This window comes from Trichoderma reesei, assembly GCF_000167675.1.
Source record: "Trichoderma reesei QM6a unplaced genomic scaffold TRIREscaffold_11, whole genome shotgun sequence".
In the NCBI taxonomy this organism is placed as follows: domain Eukaryota; kingdom Fungi; phylum Ascomycota; class Sordariomycetes; order Hypocreales; family Hypocreaceae; genus Trichoderma; species Trichoderma reesei.
In genome coordinates, this window is record NW_006711158.1 from 691,776 (window position 1) to 710,313 (window position 18,538).

Here is an 18,538-nt window from a genome sequence, read left to right on the forward strand (position 1 = left end):
AGCTGCTGCCATCTGCCGCCCCCCTTGTCCAATCGTACCAGACCGCCGATAATTGACGGATCCTCGCCTAGCATGGGCTATCTCGAGGACTTCGACGACCGACAAATTCACCTAGACGCCGAGAAAGAGGAATATCATCCGTATGAGTATCAGGCGGACAACAATGACTCGTGGGCTGGCGCCTTGCCCGTGAAGCAGGGTCTCTATGACCCGTCTTACGAGAAGGATGCTTGTGGTGTAGGCTTCGCTTGGTAAGTTGCCCTCGCTACCCTCACGCTGGGTGTCATACGGCCATGCTGACCCGCGAATTCCAGCCACATCAAGGGCAAGCCTAGCCACAAGATTGTTAGCGATGGTGAGTTACGGCGGATGAACCCAAACAAAACCAAGTCTGCCGTCGAAGAGATGCATGTTCTAACTGTCCGCCAATAGCACGAAACCTGCTGTGCAACATGACCCATCGTGGTGCTGTGGGATCCGACGCCCGAGATGGTGACGGTGCTGGTGTCATGACATCCATCCCGCACAAGTTCTTTATCAAGAACTTTGAGAGAGAGGAGAACATTAAGCTGCCTCCTCTGGGTCAGTATGCTGTAGGAAACCTGTTCTTCAAGCCCGACGAGGAGACTTTCGAAGAGTCCAAGAGGCAACTGGAAGATGTTGCTGAATCGTTGGGTCTGCGGGTTCTGGGATGGCGACGGCCTCCCGTTGACTCCAGCTTGCTTGGTCCCGCGGCCAAGTCCCGCGAGCCCATCATTGCTCAGCCCTTTGTTGTCCTTGCCTCAGCATACGGCACCGGCAATGCCCCCGAGGTCACCGATCCGGCCCAGTTCAACGAGCGCCACTTTGAGCGACAGCTCTATGTGCTGCGGAAACGCGCCACGCACACCATTGGTCTTCACAACTGGTTCTACCTGTGCTCTCTGTCAAACAAGAACATTGTGTACAAGGGACAGCTCGCTCCTGTGCAGGTCTACGCTTACTACCACGATCTTGTCAATGCCGACTACGAGGCTCACTTTGCTCTGGTTCACTCGCGTTTCTCCACCAACACGTTTCCCTCATGGGATCGTGCTCAGCCGCTGCGCTGGGCTGCCCACAACGGTGAAATCAACACGCTGCGAGGCAACAAGAACTGGATGCGTGCCCGCGAGGGTGTCATGCAGTCTGACATTTTCAAGGAGGAGCTCGAGATGATGTACCCCATTGTTGAGGATGGCGGTTCTGACTCCGCTGCCTTTGACAATGTTCTCGAGCTGCTCACCATTAACGGTGTGCTCTCTCTGCCCGAGGCTGTCATGCTCATGGTGCCCGAAGCGTGGCAGGGTAACGAGACCATGGACCCCAAGAAAGCCGCATTCTACGAATGGGCTGCCTGTCAGATGGAGCCCTGGGATGGTCCTGCCCTCTTCACCTTTGCTGATGGCCGCTACTGTGGTGCCAACCTGGACCGCAACGGTCTGCGACCTTGCCGATTCTACGTCATGGACGATGACCGCATCATCTGCGCCTCCGAAGTCGGTACCATTCCCGTTGAGCCTGAGTCTGTCATTCAGAAGGGCAGACTGCAGCCCGGAAGAATGCTGCTGGTCGACACCCTGGCCGGACGGATCATTGACGATGCCGAGCTCAAGGCTGCCATTGCAGACCGATGTGACTTCCGCTCATGGCTCGACAGCGAGCTGATCACCATGCCTAAGGTCCTGGAGGCCCTGGAGGCCAAGCTTGATTTGTCTGCTAAGCCCGATGAGACGCGCTTCCAAGAGGACCCCCTGATGCTCGCCTTTGGCTACACCCACGAGCAGGTCAGCTTGCTGCTTGCCCCCATGGCCGCCGACGAAAAGGAGGCTTTGGGCTCCATGGGCAACGACGCTCCCCTGGCGTGCTTGACTGATTCGCCCCGTCTCCTCTACGAATACTTCCGACAGCTCTTTGCCCAGGTTACCAACCCGCCCATCGACCCCATCCGAGAGTCTATTGTCATGTCGCTAGAGTGCTATGTTGGACCTCAGGGTAACTTGCTCGAGATGGATGCTTCTCAGTGTGGCCGCCTCCTCCTCCCCAGCCCCATCCTGTCTATCCCCGAGTTCAATGCCATCAAGAACATGTCAACCCTTTATCCCGAGTGGACTGTCAAGACCATCGACCTGACTTACCCCAAGTCCGAGGGAGTTGAAGGCTACCTCAAGCATTTGGATGAGATTTGCAAGGAGGCTACCGCAGCCATTGAGGCTCGCGACCGCATCATTGTTCTGTCCGACCGAGGAACATCTGCCGATCGTGTCGCTGTGTCTGCTCTTCTGGCCTCTGGTATGGTTCACCACCACCTCGTCAGCAACAAATGGCGATCAATGGCCGCGCTGGTCGTCGAGACCGCCGAGGCTCGCGAGGTCCACCACATGTGCGTCCTGCTCGGCTACGGTGCAGACGCCATCAACCCTTACCTTGCCATGGAGTGCATCCTCAAGCTCAGCAAGGAGGGGCTTCTGAAGAAGAAGCTGTCAGACGAGGAGCTCATCCGCAACTACAAGCACTCCTGCGATGGCGGTATTCTGAAGGTCATGAGCAAGATGGGTATCTCTACTCTGGCTTCCTACAAAGGCGCTCAGATCTTTGAAGCTCTTGGCCTCGACGAGTCCGTTGTTGAGAGATGCTTCAGGGGTACGGCTTCGCGTATCCAGGGCCTTACCTTTGAGCTCATCGCCGAGGATGCCTTCCGATTCCACGAGCTTGGCTTCCCCTCACGCTACACTGTTGGCATTAAGGCTCTCCCGGAGTCTGGCGAATACCACTGGCGTGACGGCGGCGAGGCCCACGTCAACGACCCGACTGCCATCGCTAACCTGCAAGATGCGGTTCGCGCCAAGAACGACAAGTCTTACGAGGCCTACTCCCGAAGCGAGTACGAGCAGATCAAGTCTTGCACGCTGCGTGGCCTGCTTGACTTCAAGTTTGATGAGTGCAAGCCGGTGCCCATTGACCAGGTCGAGCCGTGGACTGACATCGTCCGACGCTTCTGCACCGGTGCCATGTCGTACGGCTCCATCTCCATGGAGTCCCACTCTACTCTTGCCGTTGCCATGAACCGATTGGGCGGCAAGTCTAACACTGGTGAAGGTGGTGAGGATCCCGAGCGATCCGAGCGACTTGCCAACGGCGATACCATGCGCTCTGCTATCAAGCAGGTCGCCTCTGGCCGATTTGGTGTCACGTCTGCCTATCTCGCCGACTCCGATGAGCTCCAGATCAAGATGGCACAGGGCGCCAAGCCTGGTGAGGGTGGTGAGCTGCCCGGCCACAAGGTCTCCAAGTCCATTGCTCGCACCCGACACTCGACGCCCGGCGTTGGTCTCATCTCGCCCCCTCCTCACCACGACATCTACTCCATTGAGGATCTGAAGCAGCTGATCTACGACCTGAAGTGCTCGAGCCCCCGTTCGCGCGTGTCTGTCAAGCTTGTGTCTGAGGTCGGTGTCGGCATCGTTGCCTCTGGTGTGGCCAAGGCCAAGGCTGACCACATCCTCATCTCTGGCCACGACGGTGGTACCGGCGCTTCCCGATGGACTGGTATCAAGTACGCTGGTCTTCCTTGGGAGCTGGGTCTTGCCGAGACTCACCAGACTTTGGTTCTCAACGACCTGCGTGGCCGTGTTGTGGTGCAGACCGACGGTCAGCTCCGAACTGGCCGAGATGTCGCCATTGCCTGCTTGCTCGGTGCTGAGGAGTGGGGTTTCGCTACTGCTCCCCTGATTGCCATGGGCTGCATCATGATGCGCAAATGCCATCTGAACACTTGCCCCGTTGGTATCGCCACCCAGGACCCCGAGCTTCGCAAGAAGTTTACTGGTACCCCTGAGCATGTCATCAACTTCTTCTACTACGTCGCCAACGAGCTTCGAGCCATCATGGCCAAGCTGGGTTTCCGTACCATCAACGAGATGGTTGGCCGTGTTGAGGTCCTCAAGATGCGGGAGGACTTGCGCACCAAGAAGACTGCCAACATTGACCTGTCTCTGCTGCTGACGCCCGCACACAGGCTGCGACCTGGCGTTGCTACTTTCAACGTCCGCAAGCAAGACCACAAGCTCTACGTCCGGTTGGACAACAAGCTGATCTCCGAGGCTGAGTTGACTCTCGACAAGGGTCTTCCGTCCCGCATCGAGTGCGACATTGTCAACACCGATCGTGCCATGGGCACTTCGCTGTCGTACCAGATCTCCAAGAGATATGGCGGCGAAGGCCTCCCGCTTGACACCGTTCATGTCAATATCAAGGGCTCTGCCGGTCAGTCCTTTGGTGCGTTCCTCGCGCCCGGTGTCACTCTTGAGCTGGAGGGTGACTCCAACGACTATGTCGGCAAGGGCTTGTCTGGTGGTCGTCTGATTGTCTACCCTCCCCGTTCCGCCGTGTTCAAGGCTGAAGAGAACATCCTGATCGGCAACGTCTGCTTGTACGGTGCGACCAGCGGTATCTGCTACTTCCGCGGTGTCGCTGCCGAGCGATTCGCCGTCCGCAACTCTGGCGCTACGGCCGTTGTCGAGGGTGTCGGTGACCACGGTTGCGAGTACATGACTGGTGGACGAGTTGTCATCCTCGGCAGCACTGGCCGCAACTTTGCTGCGGGTATGTCTGGCGGTATTGCGTACGTGCTGGACATCAACAAGGACTTCGTCTCCAAGCTCAACACCGAGATGGTCGAGTACGGGCCCCTTACGGATCCCGTTGAGATTGCCTACGTTCGCGGTCTCATTGAGGACCACCACCACTACACGGGCTCTGAGCGCGCGGCACGCATCCTGGTCGACTTCAACCGCGCCCTGCCTCGATTCGTCAAGGTCCTTCCCACGGACTACAAGCGTGTGCTTGAGGAGGAGGCTGCCAAGGCTGCCGAGGCCAAGCGTGCCGAGTACAACCTGCCTGCCATTTCCGGGGTGCACCACTCCAAGAAGGAGGACAAGGCTGCCAAGCTCCAGGATATGGAGGAGGCCATTGGCGACAGCTCGGCCGAGAAGAAGAAGAGGGCTCTGGTGCTCGACAAGACCAAGGGCTTCATGAAGTACGCTCGCCGTACCGAAAAGTACCGCTCTGTCGCCACTCGAATCAAGGACTGGGCCGAAATCAGCTCCCGTCTCGATGAGGATGAGCTCAAGTACCAGTCTGCCCGATGCATGGACTGCGGTGTCCCCTTCTGCCAGTCTGATACCGGCTGCCCCATCTCCAACATCATCCCCAAGTGGAACGAGCTTGTGTTCCAGAACCAGTGGAAGGACGCACTCAACCGCCTGCTCATGACCAACAACTTCCCAGAGTTCACCGGCCGTGTCTGCCCCGCCCCCTGCGAGGGAGCCTGCGTACTTGGCATCAACAGTGACCCTGTCGGTATCAAGTCGATTGAGTGTGCCATCATCGACCGTGGTTTCGAGATGGGCTGGATGGTGCCTCGCCCCCCTGAGGTCCGCACTGGCAAGAAGATTGCCATTATCGGCTCCGGTCCCGCCGGTCTGGCCTGCGCTGATCAGCTCAACCGAGCTGGCCACACCGTGACCGTGTATGAGCGCGCCGACCGCCTGGGTGGTCTCCTGATGTACGGAATTCCCAACATGAAGCTGGACAAGCGCATCGTCAAGCGCCGAACCGACTTCATGGCGGCCGAGGGCATCAACTTCAAGACGGGCGTGGCTATCGGTGCCGAGGGCCAGCCATCGCTGAAGGACCTCAAGGCCAGCCACGACGCCGTCGTCATTGCTACCGGCGCCACTGTTGCTCGTGATCTCCCCATCAAGGGACGCAACCTGGAGGGCATCCACTATGCCATGGAGTTTTTGCACAAGAACACCAAGTCTCTGCTCGACTCGCAGCTCGCGGACAACTCGTACATCTCGGCCAAGGGCAAGCACGTCGTTGTCATTGGTGGTGGTGATACCGGTAATGACTGCATCGGTACTTCGGTCCGCCACGGTGCCAAGTCCGTGACCAACTTTGAGCTGCTGCCTCAGCCTCCTGATGAGCGTGCCAACGACAACCCTTGGCCCCAGTGGCCTCGAATCTACCGTGTCGACTACGGTCACACGGAAGTTCGCCAGCACGACGGCAAGGACCCTCGAGAGTACTGCATCATGTCCGAGGAGTTTGTCGACGACGGTAGCGGCAAGGTCAAGGGCATCAACACCGTCCGTGTCGAGTGGACGAAGAACCCCAGTGGCGGTTGGGACATGAAGAAGGTTGAGGGCTCCGAGCAGTTCTTCCCTGCGGACCTTGTCCTGCTGGCCATGGGTTTCCTTGGACCCGAGGCGCGCGTTCTCGGAGACGAGATTGAGAAGGACGCTCGCAAGAACGTCAAGACGGCGCCCGGCAAGTACAGCACCAACGTGGAGGGCGTCTTTGCTGCGGGTGATGCTCGCCGCGGCCAGTCCCTCATCGTCTGGGGCATCAACGAGGGTCGTATGGCGGCCCGGGAGGTGGACTTGTATCTGGAGCACTGCACCAACCTGCCTGTGACGGGTGGTATCGTGAAGCGGACTGCGCAGGAGATTTTCTCTAGGATCGCAGCGCACTGAGGAAAATGAGTTTATGAAGCATGGTGTTTTGATGGATCATGTAACGAGTACATGTAATGGTTTGCATATTTGTGCGTTTCTTAGGTAGTTTGTTGTCTGATAGGTACTAGCAAAAAGGTAGTTTAGCATTGATACCATAGCCTTGTGTTATATTTGTTGATGCCTTTTCATCCGGTGTTTCGCCCTCATCCATTGATTGCTGTCTACCTATCCATGAGGCTGGTCCAGATGAATTACCGCGTACAACTCCATCTACGAATGACTACTAAGAACTTAGGTATTCGAATGAAAAACAAAAGTCAATTGCAATCTTGTTCTAGTATAACTTACTCTACCTTAAAGTCATCAACTGCTTCCAGCTTCCAGTTCACATCCCGGATGTCACCTTGTTCTGGTCCAATCGGCTCAGACAATTCACTTTTTGCGGGGCAAAACCTGCGTCATTTGGCCGTTCTAGCGCCCACCTTGCAGCTCCAGCGCAGCAAGTTGAATTTGTCCATGCCTGGCTGTCTGTTTTTTTGTCATGGAAGCAAGATGGAGATTGGGCACACGTGCCTTTTACGGAGCGGTGATAGGCTGGCACCCAGTGAGCAACGGCTGGGGCTGGGCGTCTTCAACAGCACTGGGGAAATGCCCATCAAGAGATTCAGGTAATAAGATACCGGAATTGATGTTCTGAGATATTCATATAACCCAAATGTGTAGCAGCATGGGGGACTTGGAAATGAAGGATCTTGGGCTGCTGACGTCGCTTTCGGGTGAGGTGAGATAAGGTGAGGTGAGGTGAGGTGAGGTTACAGGTATTGAAGGTACCTAACCTAAGGTACCGCAGTGACTTGGGCAAGAACCTCAATGAGCTGGAGTCTCGATTAGCAGCAGGAGGAATTTAGCGCTGTGGATCTGGGTTATAGTGGATGGATGGCCCAGTGCATTAGCGGATAATGGGCTAGCGGCAGAGCTTGAACCGCAGCTTGGCGACGCCGGCATGAGAAAGGCCTAGAAGTCGACGCACGTGTGGCGGATCCCAGCCCGAAGCTCGTTCTGCTTCTCCGTGCTCTTGTCACTTGAATTCGATTCTTTCTTTCCATTGCTCGGTAATTGTCACTCCCTTGGCATCTTGGCTCAGGTTCAATTGGAACAAAAGGCCGTGTTACTCTCATCTTTTTGCCGTTCTACGGCACGTTTGCAGAGGCTCCATTGTTTGTTTTCCCTCCTATTTGACCTCTTCCCGCGTGCTCTCCAGCCTCGTCTTTCCGACTCAATTGCTGGCCGAAGACGTTTCACCGCCGACACGGAGCTCCTGCAAACTCGAGAACCTCGGGCGACACGATACCCATTGAGCGAGGACTTGCAGCCCGACAATTTCACAACCACAATTTCCCTCGACCACGGGCGACGACGTGACACGGCGCCGGCGAGATGCGTTTCGGAAAGACCCTCCGCGAGTCGATATACCCGCCGTGGAAGGACAAGTATGTCGACTACGGCAAGCTAAAGAGCCTCCTGCGGGAAGACCAAAAGGACGACGAGACCGTCTGGACCGAGGAGGACGAGAGCCGCTTCTGCGACGAAATCTTCAACGTCCAGCTCGAAAAGGTGGCCCAGTTCCAGCAGGAGCGCTTCGACGCCCTCAAGCAGAGGGTCGATGCCGCGTTCGAGAAGCTCAAGGAGTATGCGCCGCCCGCCGAGCCTGGCGCTGGTGCAGACGCTGCTGATGGCGGTGGCGATGCTGGCGAGGGCAGTAGCTCCGGCAAGCCGGGACTCAGCCGCGAAGAGCTGGCCGCGAAGCTCAGGGAGCTTGAGGCAGAGCTCGATGACATCACCAACGAGGTCAAGGCTTTGAAGAAGTATAGCAGTCTCAACTACACCAGCTTCCTCAAGATTGTCAAGAAGCATGACCGCAAGAGGGGAGACCGCTACAAGGTGCGGCCGATGATGCAGCTTAGCCTGGCTCAGAGGCCCTTCAACTCGGAGCAGGGATACGCCCCTCTGCTGAACAAGCTGTCTGTCATGTACTTTGCTATTCGGCAGCAATTGGAGGAGGGAGATCAGGCGCCGCTTGATCTGGATGTATCGGCGGAGACGCATAACGGCGAGCGGTACACAGCTCACAAGTGTAAGTTTGCATTTCGGCCTACATCTTTCTCCAGCTCGCTTCGCTAACATGCAATTGGCAGTCTGGGTGCACCCCGACAACCTGCTCGAGGTCAAGACGCTCATCCTTCGCCGACTCCCTGCTCTCGTCTACAGCGAACAGTCTGCCAAGGAGCTGGACGGCTCTGACTCGCCTTCCATCACCTCGCTCTATTTTGACAATGAAAAGTTCGAGGTATACTCGGAGAAGGTGGAGCAGAAGTCAGAAGTCTCTTCCCTGCGGCTGCGGTGGTACGGCCAGCTGAGCAGCAGGCCCGAGATCTTCGTGGAGCAGAAATCGGCCGATGTCAACGGGAACAGCGAGGAACACAAGTTCACGATCAAGGACAAGTACGTCAAGCAATTTCTCAACGGAGAATACACGGCGGAAAAGGCCATACAGAAGATGGAGAGGATGGGCGAGTCTCCGGAGCAGATTGAGGCATACAGGGCGACCGTGGCCCGTGTTCAGGAGTTTCAGCAGAGGAAAAGGCTGATGCCGGTGCTGAGAGCCAACTACGTTCGCACGGCCTTCCAGAAACCTGCTGATGACCGCGTTCGCATCTCCATCGACACCGACCTCGCCTTTATCCGCGAGGACACGCTGGACAAGAGCCGCCCTTGCCGAGACCCCAACGAGTGGCACCGGTTGGATATTGATAACAGCAACATGAAGTACCCGTTCCAGAACATCAACCAGAGCGAAGTGTCCAAGTTCCCCTATGCCGTGCTGGAGATTAAGCTGAAGGAGGATGGCAACCGCAAGCGACCATCCTGGATAGAGGACCTGATGGGCTCCCACCTGGTGCACCCTACCCCCCGCTTCTCCAAGTTTGTCCACGGCGTTGCCTCGCTGTTTGACGACTACGTGAACAACCTGCCCTTTTGGCTCGGCGACTTGGAGACCGATATCCGCAAGGACCCCCAGAAGGCGTTTGAGGAGGAAGAGCAGCGCCGGGCCCAGCGCGCCGACGATGCTATGGCCGTCGGAAGCCTCATTGGAACTGTGCCCAGCTCTTACAAGGTGGCACAGAGCTCGCCCGTTGGCAAGTCATATCTGGCCGATCGCATGGCCGATGATGCCAGGGCGCATCTGTCCCGCTCTCTGCGGCAAAGGACGTCGCAGCCTGCGCAGGGCCAGGAAGAAGAGGGCGAGGGCAGCTCTCAGCCTCGGTCGGGAGGATACGGCACCTTGTCATCAGTTCTTCCAGGTCTATCCCTCTCCAAGTACGCCATTGCCAAACGAGCGCAGGCTCGACTCCCCGACGGCGTAGTGGAGCCTTCCCAATGGATCAAGAACACGGGAGAACTCAAGGTCGAGCCCAAGGTGTGGCTGGCCAACGAGCGAACGTTCCTCAAGTGGCAGCACATTGCAATCCTGCAGGGCACTCTGGCTCTGGCGCTGTACTCGGCCGCGGGAGAGAACACGATTGCGCAGTGGATCGGCATTGCGTACATTGGCATCGCGGGCTTTGCGGGCCTCTGGGGCTACAGCGTGCTGCGGACTCGGCGGACCATGATCATGGAGAGGAGCGGCAAGGACTTTGATAACATGGTTGGACCGGTGATTATCAGCGTGGCCATGATGATTGCGCTGATTGTCAACTTTGTTCTTCAGGTAAGACGAAGCTTGTTTGTCGGAAAGATGTATCTCGGACGGAGGCTAACGATTGATGCAGTATCAAAAGGCCTTTGCCAAGATGAAGGATCGAGACTCGGCCGTGCCTATTACGGACGAGCTGGTGTAAGCTGGCGTATGTGTACATCTTGGGCACGCGTTTTGTATAACAGTGACGATGTTGGAAACTCCCGAGTACTTGTGTGCGAATTGCCCAGCGGATTGGTGATTTTCAACGGTGCATGTCTGTACTCGACACTTGGCCTGTCCGGTCATGGAGGGGGAGGGTTGTTGTGGTAGTATTCTTTTAGCGATGTTATTAGGACTGCGGTTTGCTTGGCTACCAATTGATTTATTCTGTACACAAAGCATGTGGTGCATGCCCAGAACCCTATAAACACGGCGAGGACTTGGTCGATCAGCGGACTGGACTTGTGAAGATGTTTGTGATGTTGTGCTGCGTTTAACGAGCGGTGTTCCGGAGGCTTGGTGATGTGAGTTGATGGGTGTGGTGATTGGGTCAGGTTCTATGCTGAAATGGACCAGGGGTCCGTGATGATGGGCAGGGTGATGTGTAGGATTATTGTTCCATGGAGGTCTACTAGGGATCATACCATCCATGTCTCTTCCGTGCCTGGTGGCTACTCCCTCCCTTGCGAGACTCCGCCTTTTCCTGGGATGCAGCGTTTATGTGCAGCGAGCGGTAAGGCATGCGTGCAGTTGGTTGATGTCGCATTGGAGAGGGCCTGTCATATTGTAGTAGTATTGCTATGGGGGAATATGGGGGGGGGGGGCTTTTCTTTTTTAGTGAGCCGCGTGATTGAGGTTGGTATATTGTTGTATGTAGAGATGCGTGTATCTTTGAAAGAATTGAATGAAGGCGAGGCTGGAGAAGTCGAGGTTTTGGTTTGGTGGTTTTGGTGATTGCTGGAGATGCAGGGAGGGTGTATACGGTCCATTCTTTTGTCGCAGCTACCTACCATGGATGAGCATTGTTTGCGTACAGAGCAGATGCTATACTTGTAATACCTCGAGCAACAAATGAGTGCACATCCCTTTGTTCCGGTTCATCGAGAATAATCCTCGTCTACGCACGTGTATTTGTCTTTGCCTCCTTTTTCCCCTGTTCGTGCATTGTGAATATTCGGTAGCAAACGGTTCAATGGCAAAGCCTCGTTATTCATGGTGCTAGATGCTGGTTTCCGGTAGGCGCGGGCGGCTATTGTGCCATCCATGCCCATTGTTCTACTTGTACGTCCTGCCTCAACTTTTTTTTTCCTTTTCTCTTCTACATCTTGCACCCCCCTTCCTTTGTTTGAACCTTTTATCTTTCTCGAGGCATCGACCTTGTCTTTCTGCTTCACCTTCTTCTTCTTCTGCCTCCTCCTCCCTTTGCCTCACAGCCACTGGGGCACCAGTTGCTACTGCACAAGGCAAAGCAGGGAGATTCAGGTGCGTAACGGCACTGAGCGAAACCTCTCACCTCAGGTACCCACTGCAGCGAATGCGCCTACGATGAACGTGCTGCTGCCGACGGAAAGCTAAGAAAGGAAGCCAAGCACAGAAGAAAAGAGCTGGCCATGCGCTGCCCTCTCTTCGCCACACCCGGGCGACTGACCGACTTTTCGTGAGAGAGCCTTCTTCTCACGTTTGTTTCTCCCCCTTCATCGCCTTCTTTTACGAAGCGCAGAGCGCTACTGGGGGACGTAAAGGGAAAAGGTCCTAGCGGAAAGCGGACGGGTGGGCTTTCGCATGAAGTGACGGGAAGACAGAGCAGCGATGGAGCAGAAGAAGGAAAAGTCGCGGTTCTGGGGAGGCCTTTTGCGCGGAGAGAGCTTGATGAAGCGCGGCTCGAGGGTGGTGCGCAAGTATCAGGACCTGCTGCGCGGCGAGGCGCGCGACGACGTGGACGGGGGCGAGTGGGAAGAGGACGTCGAGGACAGGGAGCTTCAGCCGCAGCAGCAGTCCCAACAGCAGCAACAGCAGCAACAGTACGACGAACAGGAGGAGAAGCAGCGCCGCAGGCTGAGCGAGGGCAGCAACAGCCTCGTTATTCCCCATCGGGAGCTGCCGCGCAGGCGGCGCACCATTGATGGCGGCAGCGGCAGTGACATCCATAGGCGCTCGCCCAGGACCTCGGCCACGAGGCGACGACCCGATGAGTCGCTTTCCGGCCGGCTTCAGTCGAGCTTTGGCAAGAAGCGAGACAGCGGAGCCGATGTCAGCGGCAGCAACGACAACGCCGCGACCACTGCTGGCGACAGGGGCCACAGGGTCGCACAGCCGTCGGCGGCAAATGGAGGCCAGAACCCGCGATGGCCGCCGACGGCGGTGTCGAGCCTCGACGAGCTGCCCCATCGAGATGCCCTCGAGATGATTGCGCGCGGGGCGCCGACGTTCAAAGGCCGCAAGAAGGCCATTCCTTACGCATCGGACCAGCACTATGCGCTCTACGTGACGAGCTCCAAGACCCGGAGCGGAGGCACCGACGTGGCGAGGCCAAACGACGCCATGTCCCATCTCATGACGATGAAGGTGCAGGAGCACGGCCATGTGTCGTACCCCTGGGAGACGGTAGAGCAGCCCAGCTACGCCTTCTTCTACGGTCACCTGGGCGGCACCATCACGCTCAACCAGTGGGCCGCTGCGGCGAGCAACATTCCGGCCAAGATCCCGCTGAGGGACTCGGGCGTCGTGCCGCGGCCGGTGAGCCTGGAGCAGATCTTTGCGCGGCTCAAGGACCTGCAGCAACTGGGGCTGGAGGACGACGACCTGAGCCACTTGTATCGATCCCTGTACAAGGGCTTCCTGCGAGACCCCGACAAGCTTCTGAGCCCGCACAAGACGCTGGACAAACAGATCGCCGACCTGATCATGGCCCTGTCGCGGCCGGACTGGATCGACTACACGGAACCGAAAAACCAGGTCGTGACTCGCTTTATATTCAACGGCTCTTCCGAGGAGGGCCGGGAGCAGTATCACAAGTTCTTTCATCAGTTGCTCCTCAGCCTCGAGCTGGACCTGCGCATTCAATCACGGCATCACGATGACTGGGCCAAGGAGAAGCTGCTGCAACAGATGCCCCCTACGATCAAGTGGAACCTGGCACTCGCGAGGCGATGGCGGGAAAATGTCCGAATTGAGACATACGGCGAGACTCCTCAAGAGGGTATGTATGACGTTGCGTATCTCGCATTGCCCAAGGCAGCAGAAGACTTGGTTGCAGATGGAAGCGACGAGCGTTTGTGCTATGGTATGATGAGGGACACGAAGCTAAAGTGTATCTTCCTAGTGAAACTGCGGTACAAGCTGAAGAAGCGGCAAGTGAAGCAGCTCAAGAAGTTTGCTCAGATCATGAAGTGGCCGAATCTGAGGGACACAATGGACTCTCTGCGGCAAAAGGACGAGGACTTTTCCCTGGACACCATAAGCTCGGATGCCTTTGCCTACTTTAGCGGACTCGTGCTTCCCGGTGTAAGTGACCTCTGACATCACGGGCACGACAAGAGAGATGGAGGCGAGGAGGGGACCATGGAGATAAGGGGTAATTGAGTTTGCTAACACGTTGCAGCCGACGTTCTCGTTCCTCATCATGAACACGCTCATCGATCTAGACCCTGATCCGGCAACGAATGAGCTGGCCCTGCTTTCTCACATGCACCCACACTCTGGCTTCCAGTACCGTAATAGTCACACGTACTGGTCGGCAAGCTGCATTGTGGGCAAGGTGCTGGCTCCGACGTGCCACTCGGTCGCAGGCTGGGTCGGGCCTTGCAGGCCAACGTCAGAGCTTGGCCGGTCTCAGATTGCCCGCATCCGCACCAGGCAGCCCAAGCAGCGTATGACGCGCGAGGACGTCGAGACGATGAGCACGCGGTCCGATGCGCTAGGGCCGCGGGCAGATGCATACCCCGTGCGCGAGTACAAGCTGGCGACGCTGGACGGCGACCGATACGTGGTGGACGCCGTGCGGATGGAGCTGCTGAGCTTCAAACCGGTTCCTGCCACGGGGCGCGAGAGCAGCGCTGGGGGCCCTCGCCTCTTTGATGCCCAAGCGCAGTTTGCCATTGATGGCGTGTCCTGGCCGCTGCGGCTCATGTACGATGTGAGCTTCATCTCCGCGTGGCCGTGTGCGGATGGGCCGCATCCCCTGTTCTACGACTACGAGTACAAGCTGGTCAGGGCGGACGATATCGTTCGCATCCGCAATTGGTCTGGCTTGTACGGGGGAGACGGCCAGCACTCTGGCCCCAGTAGCACCGCCTCGAGCCCTCCACCGGCGGCCGACGCGGTACATGCCGTGGTCGATAGGGACGTCGACGATGAGAAGGTGCTCGTGGTGGACGCGGTAGGGGTTCGAGACAACGAGGTGCTGGCGAGGGCCTGGTGCGCTCACTGGGGGCTCAGCGCAGTCGTGGCGGATATCCACAACACTTGGTATGTCCAAACAGGATCACCGTCCATCTCCCTGATTTGATTTCCTTTCGTTCATGGTTTCACTTGGGCTTTGACTGACTGACTGACCGGGGCTTTGGGGGGATACAGCATGGCGTGTGCTATCCGAGAAGCATACGCGGCGACACTAACCGTTGTGATCCTGACGGAGGACCACTCAAACGACACTGACGAATAACGAATTATGAAGTTTACGGACGATACGAAGCAGTACCTCTTTGCGTGATCTTTCTCTTCTTACTGTGTGTTTTTTATATGTTGCCGCTATTTCGCGGGGAACGGAGGCGCGAGGCTCGATGAACGATTCGGCAGACTTGATGTTGTGCTCGCACACTTGCAATCAAGAGCATGAAGGAGCCGAAGGAGCTTGGTTGGCGCCGTTGCGCGTGATTGGTGCGGACGTCTGCAGGGCCAAGGGCTAGGAGCCGTTGTATTACTTGGACGGCTTGATTTTGATGCAACGGAGCGGCAGTTTGATCCTGACAAGGAGATTGGCGTGTGTGTGTAAGCACAGCATATAGTTGTCGAGAGGGTTGATGAAGCTTGCGCGCGAGTGCGAACTCGAAAACACGCCATCTGTGCTCCAATCTTTGCCACGACGAGAGGTTCTCAATGAATTGGGCTAATTTGCAGCGCAAAATGCTGTGGCATGCGTTACGGGGCGTGTGTTTCCGTTGATACCCGGTGATGTATGATGGGTTTCGATTTGATACGATGTGCTTCGACTTGATTTGAAGCTATTATTGATGCTGTGTTTCTCTTGACAAGGTTGGACATCAAGACGTGATGGGCTTGAGAGATGAGCCTGGCAGATTCGTGTGAAGTGATTTACGTTTTTCTTCTCTTTTGATGATGCTCACCGTAAAAAAGGCAAGCCACCCGACGTCACCTTGCAGGAACGAGGCCGGTGATATACACTCGGAACGATATCCCTTTTTTTGCAGCGGCGGCGGGGAACATTCTGCTTGTGAGGATTTGCGGGATGATTTGATGGGCTGAGACAAAGTGATCTCATGGATCTATCTAGTCTCATCACTTTGGTTTTTCATCAGTATATTGGTTTGGTTTTCGCTTTGAACATTCAACGGTTTTTTTTACGAGGGGCTTGATGAGAAAGGCGATCTTCTTCTTCTTTCGTGGCGTGTCTGTGCTCTTTCTGTTTTCCTTTTCCCGCCCCATCGATGACGGGGGATTTTTTGAGAGGAGCACACATCGGGCTGAAGCAGAGTAGATCGAAGGGAGAAGAGTTACGAGTACCTAGGTAGTAGATCGAGGTCGGAAACTGCTTTATGCCGTGTCCTGCCGTTTCCGGTTCGTGAGAGAAGAAGAAGAAAGGTATCACGGATGTTCATGTAAGGTTGGGCGTGTTACTCGAAAGTTGAAAACGAGAAGGGGAGTTACACTGCGGCAGAGATAGAGAGAGAGAGGTAACACCGTAAGAGGCGTCTTGATTTTTTGGTTCTTGTTGTTGGTTGTTGGTGTAGATTGCGTTGTTGTTCTTTTTTCGGGGCAAGATGCATTCTAGGTATCTCTGTGCTGCTGTGTCTCACTCCCCCGTCATGCTGCTGTTTGAATCCTTCCAAGGCAATTTTGGTCTTGGCAAAAGGAGGGGGTAAAAACTAATCAGACAAAGATGGAGAAGAGAGAAACAGAGAGACGGCAAGAAGTTCGTATGGACATGAGTTCCGAATTGTTGACGTTGAATGTTGTTCGCCTCCGGATTTTCGTGCATTGCGTTTATGTTGTTTCCCTTGGTGAGACATTCGGAGGATTTCCGCCTTGGAAGGACGGCCGTTTTTTTCTCTTTGAGGTGTAACGTATACGTAGGTAGTTCTTGCTTCACTTCACTTCGTACTCACAGTTTGTACGTTGCGTGAGAGGGTGGCGTTTTTTCTGAAGGCGAGGTGTGTGTGAGATGGGAAGTTGGCTTGTTCGTCCGGGGGGGGGGGGGGGGGGGGGGGGGGGGGGTTGGCTAGGTGCTCTGTGTGTTGATCGGGGTACTATATCATGAGGATATAAGTTCTTTCACGACTTTCGTCTGATGTTCAAGGCATCACTCACTTTTTTTCGATTCTCATCTGATATCCCAGCATCAGTTCATCTTCTGTTCTCTCAGGAGTATCAGAAAAGACATCAACATCACGAAGCACATCAGAATCTCACAGATACACGAACAACAAATCATTGGCTGAGAAACAAGATTGCCCATCATGCCGAACCGCCTGTCGGGCTCCTTCAAGACGGCCCTCGTCATCGCCGTGGGCGAGTTCTGCGGCACCTTCATGTTCCTGCTGCTCTCCTTCATGGGGGCGCAGACGGCGCTCAACAGCTCCGGCGGGAACCTGGACGCTCCCACGCTGCTGTACATTGCGTCGTCGTTTGGGACTGCGCTGGCGGTCAATGTGTGGGTGTTTTATCGCGTCACGGGAGGGATGTTTAACCCTGCGGTGAGTCTCCTTTCTTCACATTACCTTGGAATAACCCCCTCCCCTCTTCTTCTAAGTCCCTTTGATGCAACAAACAAAACATCATACTGACAAAGAGGCCCAACTCCAGGTCACCCTCGGCCTCGTCCTCGTCGGCGCCGTCAAGCCCCTCCGAGCGCTCTACATCTTCCCCAGCCAGCTCATCGCGGCCATTGCCGCCGCCGCCGTGACGGACGGCCTCCTGCCGGGCCCGCTGGGCGTGACCAACGGGCTGGGCAGCGGCACGAGCGTCGTCCAGGGCCTCTTCATCGAGATGTTTCTGACGGCGCAGCTGGTGCTGACGGTGTACTTCCTGGCCGTGGAAAAGCACCGCGCGACGTTCCTCGCGCCCGTGGGCATCGGCGTCTCCGTCTTCATCGCGCACATGGCCGGCACCAACTTCACCGGCACGGGCATCAACCCGGTGCGCTCGCTCGGCCCGGCCATTGTCACGGGCAACTTCCACGGCTACCACTGGATCTACTGGCTGGGGCCGGTCCTCGGCGCCCTGCTCTCCTTTGGCGTCTACTCCTTGCTCAAGGTGCTCGAGTACCAGGTGGCCAACCCGGGCCAGGACGCGGGCGATCCTGAGGAGGCCAACGAGGAGGCCCTGGCAGCGGCGGAGATGGGCACCGAAGGTCTGGCCATGTTCAGGAGCAGGAGCCGGAGCGGCAGCGCGCCGGGCGGCGTCGGGCTGAGGAAGGACTCGGCGCTGAGGCGAGGGTCTGCGCCAGAGGGGGGGAGGCCCGTCAGTGCGGCTGAAGCGGTCTGAGGGTCCATCATCGTGAGGATGTATCTCTCTTCGTGATGGCGGCGGCTCTTGTGTGATCGTAGTATGCTGTTTCTTTCCCCCCCATTCTGTGTCACGCAAGGAGAGACATGGCGGGCTTTTGGGCTGGGTGCGCCACAAACGGTTTGTGGGAGATTGCGGCGTCAGGTTGTGCTTTCGTGCTGGAGAGACGTGGGAGGTGAGAGTATCATGCATACCTAGGTACCTACACATCCATCTACATCTGTGTCTTCAGCCAAGTTATCATTCATTATCATTGTCAGCCATCCATCTTGTCACCCAAGTCACACCGCAATCGGAGCCACCGCGAGCTCCTCGTATAGCCGCTCTGTCGCCGCGCGTGGGATGGCACAAGACGAGCTCTTCCGAACATTACGAGAAATAATATGTTTGTTCCTTGTTTCTCGAAGGCAAAGAATAAGCCACCAGGCGGGGGCTGCAACGACGCTTGCGGCGAGCCGGGCTCCGGAAAAGCGGAGGAGGAGAGAGGAGATTTTGATGGTTCTTGGCTAGGCAGCGA

General features: G+C 56.5%; 4 protein-coding genes across 4 annotated transcripts; all 4 read left to right on the top strand.

Moving 5' to 3' along the window:
* Positions 1-72: 72 nt before the first annotated feature.
* glt1 (glutamate synthase) lies at positions 73-6,668 on the top strand (the record flags this gene model as incomplete). The annotated part of the gene is made up of 3 exons (XM_006965953.1): positions 73-251; positions 315-355; positions 433-6,668. 3 exons carry the CDS (start codon positions 73-75, stop codon positions 6,555-6,557), a joined length of 6,345 nt encoding a protein of 2,114 aa, XP_006966015.1. The 3' UTR covers positions 6,558-6,668.
* Positions 6,669-7,689: 1,021 nt separating this feature from the next.
* Positions 7,690-10,673, top strand: TRIREDRAFT_48951 (uncharacterized protein). Its single transcript, XM_006965954.1, has 5 exons — positions 7,690-8,277; positions 8,332-8,673; positions 8,735-9,732; positions 9,817-10,308; positions 10,370-10,673. Exons 1-5 carry the CDS (start codon positions 7,977-7,979, stop codon positions 10,436-10,438), a joined length of 2,202 nt encoding a protein of 733 aa, XP_006966016.1. The 5' UTR covers positions 7,690-7,976; the 3' UTR covers positions 10,439-10,673.
* A 1,951-nt stretch (positions 10,674-12,624) lies between these two features.
* TRIREDRAFT_62826 (uncharacterized protein) lies at positions 12,625-14,941 on the top strand (the record flags this gene model as incomplete). The annotated part of the gene is made up of 4 exons (XM_006965955.1): positions 12,625-13,477; positions 13,601-13,782; positions 13,880-14,745; positions 14,854-14,941. Coding segments are annotated over 4 exons (1,989 nt in total), but the record flags the coding sequence as incomplete, so codon positions are not given.
* A 2,056-nt stretch (positions 14,942-16,997) lies between these two features.
* Positions 16,998-17,805, top strand: TRIREDRAFT_41178 (uncharacterized protein; the record flags this gene model as incomplete). The annotated part of the gene is made up of 2 exons (XM_006965883.1): positions 16,998-17,210; positions 17,320-17,805. Coding segments are annotated over 2 exons (699 nt in total), but the record flags the coding sequence as incomplete, so codon positions are not given.
* Positions 17,806-18,538: the final 733 nt, after the last annotated feature.

What these genes read in the sequence shown, in the direction of transcription:
- TRIREDRAFT_48951 (XM_006965954.1), top strand. Translation starts at nt 7,977, where the DNA reads ATGCGTTTCGGAAAGACCCTCCGCGAGTCGATATACCCGCCGTGGAAG. An exon ending in TGCAGACGCTGCTGATGGCG is followed by an intron (nt 8,278 to 8,331) that starts GTGGCGATGCTG and finishes TCAGCCGCGAAG; the next exon opens with AGCTGGCCGCGAAGCTCAGG. An exon ending in AGGTGGCACAGAGCTCGCCC is followed by an intron (nt 9,733 to 9,816) that starts GTTGGCAAGTCA and finishes AGGACGTCGCAG; the next exon opens with CCTGCGCAGGGCCAGGAAGA.